The 6,435-nt window shown below is 51.5% G+C and overlaps 1 protein-coding gene across 1 annotated transcript; it reads left to right on the forward strand.

The window, feature by feature from the left end:
- The first annotated feature begins 602 nt into the window (after nt 1–602).
- LOC103653650 (protein SENESCENCE-ASSOCIATED GENE 21, mitochondrial) lies at nt 603–1,364 on the forward strand. The gene is made up of 2 exons (XM_008680487.3): nt 603–809; nt 891–1,364. The coding sequence occupies exons 1-2, from the start codon at nt 766–768 to the stop codon at nt 1,114–1,116; spliced, it is 270 nt and encodes an 89-aa protein (XP_008678709.1). The 5' UTR covers nt 603–765; the 3' UTR covers nt 1,117–1,364.
- Nucleotides 1,365–6,435: the final 5,071 nt, after the last annotated feature.

Below are 6,435 nucleotides of genomic sequence, written 5' to 3' on the forward strand. Positions count from 1 at the left end.
GTTGTACCCGTTCACGTATATAGGGAAGGTTTGGACACCATAGACATTTCCCAACAGAATCCACGTGATTAGATGGATAAACACACATAAAAACAGATGTTATCTCGCCTGAGTTAATCATATCACGGATAGTTCAGGCTAACCTATATATTGTTTGAAACGCGGACCAACCATACTTGATAGGTGCCATATATATAATGGTCAACACATCCCAAATATACAATGGTCTCATACAAATCCTTGGCCAACAAACAAATCAAATGCAATTTTCTTTGCCCAGACCGGCAAAAGCATGCATCGCTTCAGCGGCAAGGGATCCGAACGCCCCAGTTTTGGCGCTAATTTGACGGCGTTCAAATGGCACGTCGCGCCTCGTCTGAACTGGTCTCCCCTACGCAGCGCTGGTGGTAGACTCACGGACGTGCGAGTAGCAAACGTCTAGCCCGCAGCGACGCACGCACGACGCGCCTTTTGATGCGACCGAGCTGGGCTGCTCCATTCGCCATGCCATCCAGCGGCCCAGCTGTCGTCAGCTGCGCGGCGTAGCTCGCATGATCGCATCGCCGCTCGGGTGGCGGCGGCTCAATACCCCGACGAAAAACCCTAGCGCCGTATGCGCGCCCACCCCGGAATCCCGGCGCCTCCTATATATAAACACAGAGACGTCCGGCCCGGCACCGCACCGGAGGCACAGCACAGCAGAGCACGCCGTCGCCACTCCCTCGACCCTCCTTCGCTCCCGTGTGATTTCGAGAGAGCGCAGCGATGCAGCGCGCTTCCGTCACCAGTACCACGCTTCTCTCGCTCAGGTGTTCACCATACCTCCGGCGTCCCCTGTCCGCATTTGCCTCCCTTTACTAACGCCTGCATGCTCTGTTGTTTTGTCGCAGCCGGCGGAGGAGGGGCTACGCGGCCGCAGCGGAGTTGCGCGCGGCGGCGGCGGCAATGGCGGCGAGAGCCCCGGGCGCGGGCGGTGCCGCTGACGGCGCGGCATCGTCCAAGGAGGTCTTCTGGATGAGGGACCCCCAGACGGGGTGCTGGGCCCCCGAGGACCGCTTTGCCGACGCTGACGCCGCCGACCTCCGCGCGCGCCTGCTCGCCACCAGGAAGGACTAGGGCCTTGGCGTCGCGTCTGATCAATTGATGAACACCTGCACCTTAATTGGACGGCTGTGACGTGCTGACGTCCAACTGAGAATTCAAACTAACTAGCATCCTACATTTGTTAGAATTTGACGTCGCGAGCCTCAAAACTAGGGCGGTTCAAATCAGTGAAACGCCAAGCAAGAACTCTGCTTTTGTTTAGTTGAGGAGGTTCCAATTTCTCTGCCGTTGTGAAAATATATTTGTGGTCGCCTTCGTCAGTTCGTCTTCTCCATGTCAAGGAGACGCGCTGTTCCAATTCCAAACCAGTGGGCGGCGATTAGTTGGGTTGCTTGCGCGCTCGAGAAGGTTCAATTTGGAGGACAATTAATCATACGTTCTCGTGATGGAACCACAGGGACACATCACATGTAAATTGCTAAGGAGCATGCAAAACTCGAGGTGGCTAGGCTTTGACGCCGGGCCGCCTAGGCTCTGGACTTGGATCGGGCTTCCCAGGCGCATCACCGCGTGCAGCATTACGTTAGCGCCTCCATTTTACGGCTGGACCGCCGCGAGGACGCCCCCCTTGATCCGATATCGCCGACGCCAGCGCGATGGGCATGAGGCTGGCACAGGCCCTTGCTCTTGCATGTATTCGATGATCTCGTCAAGCATGGATGCCTTGTCAATCTGCACAGCACAAATCCAGGTTTCACGAACTGACGTACCAGAGTCAACTGTTTATTTGACAAGAAATAGCCCATCCAGCACGCAATCGAGCACAGTACCCTGTTGGAGTTTGGAACTAGCTCTTGTAAATTCCTCATCCTCTGTCAGAGGTCTTCTCCCTTCGGAGCTGCGACCGCTACTCCGTTCAAACCTCAGTTTTCTGGATGGACCCGTTGAAATTCAGAGTTCCAGGGATAAAAAAAGGCACACTCTAGGGCTAGACTAAATCCTCGTGACTCGTCATCGCCTCGTTCGATTCGTGATTAGCTCCGCTCTGCTTGTTTAATTTTTCAGGAGCTAAGCCCACATTCTAGCTCGTTTCATTAACGAGCTAGCTCGCGAGCTAAACGAGCTATATCACATTTCAGTAAAACAAAACTATATGTATATCATTTACGTAATAATTGATTAACATATTATATGTATGTGTGGTGTTTATAGCCTATGAGTTAAACTAATGATTGATGAACTGTGTCTATATATTAAATTGGTGTATGCGAATACAACTGTAGGTTAAACTGATGAACATGTGTGTGAATCGTGAATTCATTAGTGACGAGGGTGTGCTAATTTGGTGTTACATTGATGCGGTATGTAAACTATGAGTACAATTACTATTTTATGTTGTTAAATTAGTTTAGAATTAACTAAAAAGTGATTATTATATACATATTGTTTTTTCTGGTCTGACTCGCGAGCTAAATGAGCTAGCTGGAGCTCGTAAACGAGCCGAGCCGAGCTGGCTCGATATCTAGCCCTAGTACACTCACCCTGTCGGCGATGTTGTGCAGATCAGTTGCATGGCCTCGACGAGCTCTAACGTGTGGCTTAGACTATCTTCAGCAGCGTCCTCTAAATTTCGTTTTCTAAAGGAATATTTTATGTTCTTTACAACACCGTAACACCCTGAAATTAGGGTATAAATTTTTGCTACTATCCACCAAATTCGGGTGTTACTCCTCTTTTCTCTCCTTCCTTGATTACCTTCTCCTTTTTCTTTAGAAGGGATTTATTATTTTGGAAATGTAACTATATTTCTTGTGAGTAAAACCTCAAAAGAATAATGAAGTGTTGCATCATGCTGACCCTCATATCTTACTCTTGTTTGATGCATATGTTTGGTGTGCGACTCTTTGAAATTGTGAAATGCATTTGAGTATGAATTCAAATAAAAAAGAAGGGAAAAAGAAAAAAGAAAAACAGAATTAAATAGAAAAAGGAAAGGGAAAAGAAGCCCGCCGCCCATCTCCCTCGACCTTTTGGCCCATTCGTCCCACCTTAGCCGCGCGCTTGCTCCCCCTCTTTTCTCTCTCTGACAGGTGGGACTGCCCTGTCGGCGCCGCCCTTACCCACGTGCCGGCGCCGGTCGACTGACCAGTGGACCACACCTGGCAGCCCTCTCCGCTTCCTCTAAGTGCCTACCCGTGCGGGTCGCGCGCACGCCGAGGCCGTCGCACCCATGTCATGCGTCGAGCTCGGAACCGCCCACGCAGCTGGCTCTTTTGAACCCCCACGCGATCTCATTCTCCCCCTCGCCTCATTTCCCTCACCTCATTCGCGCAAGCCGCGCGCACACCGAGGTTGTCGTGCCCACGTTGTGCGTCGAGCTCGAAACCGCCCACACGGCTAGCTCTTTTGAACCCCCACGCGACCTTGTTCTCTCCCCCTCGCTTGCTCGAAACCGCCGCGCCAGAGCCAAAGTCACCGAGCCGCCGACGTGCCGAGCCTCGCCCCACCGTGCTTGGAGCACCACTGATGCCTATGCCCCGACGCCTATCGTCGGAGCACCGAGCCATGCGCCCCACCAAGTCGAGCACCTCCACACCGTCATCCTGTCCACATTCGAGCTCGTCGTCGTCGCTCGGGTGAGCATATACCTCTCCCCCTCTCCTTTTCCTCGCCTCTCCCTCGCAGTGGTCGCTAGGCCAAACGACCATGCCCTCGCCGTGCCCCAGCACCGGCCGGAGCTTCGTCGAGGGTCCTCCTGGTTCCCATGGACATGTGGCTGGGGTACATGGCGACCCTGACCACTAGGTCCTGCCTGGCAGTCTCCCCGTGCCAAGCCCCTTACCCCCCTCTCTGGGTCGCCGACCGATGGGCCCCGCCCGCCAGCGTGGTCCCCGTGCTTCACCACACCCACACTCACCCCGTACCACTGACCAGCAGGCCCGACCACGCCGATGCCCCCCGTCAGCCACCACCCGCTCACCGCCCGCCCGAGCCACTGTCCCGTGGGCCCCATGTGTCAGCGTCGCACACACCACGCCTGGCCCTGGCCCGTCCACGTACCGAGCACCTAGGAAGCCTCATAAGCACGCCCGCACACGCCCTAGGCCACACGGGATCGACCGTGTGACATCCCAGATCCCGCGAGATCCCCCACGCCCCGTCTGCGTAGCCCACCGTGTGGCTGGCCTCGACCGATGGCTGGCCACCACGTGTCCCAACTACGTCGGTGCCCACGCGTTTTTGTGCTGAAGCCCCTGATCTTCTTTGAAATTTCATGCTTGTGACCTGAGTCTAGGAAAAATCATTTGCTAGTGTCACACCCGGTTTTAGAAGGCAAATTGAATGCGAACCATGTACGTGCCAGGATTAGCAATTCACGTACACATCAATTACATAATTGGACATCATCACACAATGCTCAAATAATAACGTGAAAAAGTATTAATTTGGTTACATCTTGATGTCCGAGACATCCACATAGTCTTAAACATAGATCAAAGTGCGAGAACGAAACATAGCGATACATGGCCTTCATAGGCCGTCGACTGGGGTTTGCCGCTAACCCATGCCTAGAACTCATCATAGTCTTGGAACTCCTGGAAATCCTCCGACAAAACTTTAGCTTCTCTTGAGCAAGAGTTGTAATGTGGACAACCTGGTGTTTTTGGTGTTTTAAGCAAGGGTGAGTACACATCAACGTACTAAGCAAATGTCCCGTTTGGCTAAAGTGGACTAGCTGTATGTGGGGTGAAGCTCAGAGCAGTTGCTTTTAGTTGGTCAGGTAATTATTACTAGTAGAGAGCCAGGTTTTAGTATTAAACCCAAGTTATTAACCCAAAGGTATTCCTTCCAAACGAAAAGAACACTGAAATCCATAATCATAATCATCACCATTAAAACCATTATTATCCTCATCATCATCTGTAATCATAATTTCTCTAATCAAAGGAGCTCCCAAGGCCGCTCATAACCATGAGCATGACTGATATATCAGTTTCATAACACTTTGCAGAGGTTGCACACTTTACCCATGAGACGTGATTCCCTCTCTAGCCTGGGTTTGCAAGACCCTTGTTCACTCCCGAGGTGAATGGCCAGGGATTCACTATGAAGCCTACAAAGATTCCCTGAGATGTAGCCGTCCGTTAGGTTTCCTAAATGTACCGCACTCCTCCTCAAGGGGCAAACCACCCTCGGCAGAGCGAGCCGCATACACCGGGCCCCATTGATGGCATGACGGAGAAGCAAACTACACCTCAGTTCCTCTAATTAATTAGCTAAGGGTGTCCCATTCCACCCTCATGGTTGTACTATTTTTCCGGGTGGTCATCGAACGAACCAGTCCTTACGGAGAGGCACTCGAGAAACCGCTCGAGCCCCCTTAAATATCACAATGCCATCATCATTTCCAAAAGTAAACGTCGTATCATAAATAATCTTATCATGTTCATTGATTAAAGTGATGTGCTAGCATAAAGCTAATACAGAAATAATCCAACCCTAATAGGTGAACAAGGACAGGATAAACAAAGACTAGTAAATCCTAAGGTAAAAATTATGTAAATGCGGGGAGATGAATTATAAAATGAGTAGGACTTAAATAGGTCAGAGGATACTTTCCTTCACTAACCAGTTGTTGCTTAGGGTCTTCTCCTGCAACTTCTTCGAATTCCGCCAAAGGACCATTATCTATACGAGTGCAAACATACATTCCACATTCTTATCATAGAAAGGAACAATACACCACACAATAAAGTAGAACAACTAAACAGACACGTGACGTAGAGATCACATTTATGACTATGCGAGAAAAGAAACTACGACGGTCGAAGCTACGACCGAGAGACATATTGATTACGTTAAGCAGTTATGGACTAAAATATTTATCTCAACATAATTATATTAATCGATATTCGTGCAACACGTAAATAAAAATAGCACTAGATCCTAATTAGTTTGGTACTTGATTAATCATCGTTACACTACGCACATTAATTAATACACGCGATTCTAGGTGAATTAAAAAGGATTGTCGCGCGATGAAGTGCGCGACACAATGCATGACTCAAATGAATTTTAAAACGTTATGAAATGCGCTGGGGCTGCGCACCGAGGCCGCGCCCTAGCAGGATGGGGCTACGAGCAGGGGCCCGGGCCAAGCAGGGGCTGCACGCACGGGGCAGGGGACGCGCACGAGCAGGGGCTGCCGCGCCGAGGCCGCACAAGGGGCTGCGCCGGGCCACACCTAGGACTGCGCCGGGGCCGCGCCGAAGGGTACGCGTAGAGGGGGCACGCCGGGGCTGGGCACTACACTGGGGGCTGGGGCGGGGCACGCCGGGGGCTAGGGAGGGTGCCGCCACATGGGGGGGTGCACAGGGGGATTGGGGCCAG

Source organism: Zea mays, chromosome 4 (assembly GCF_902167145.1).
Source record: "Zea mays cultivar B73 chromosome 4, Zm-B73-REFERENCE-NAM-5.0, whole genome shotgun sequence".
NCBI classification, from domain to species: Eukaryota; Viridiplantae; Streptophyta; class Magnoliopsida; order Poales; family Poaceae; genus Zea; species Zea mays.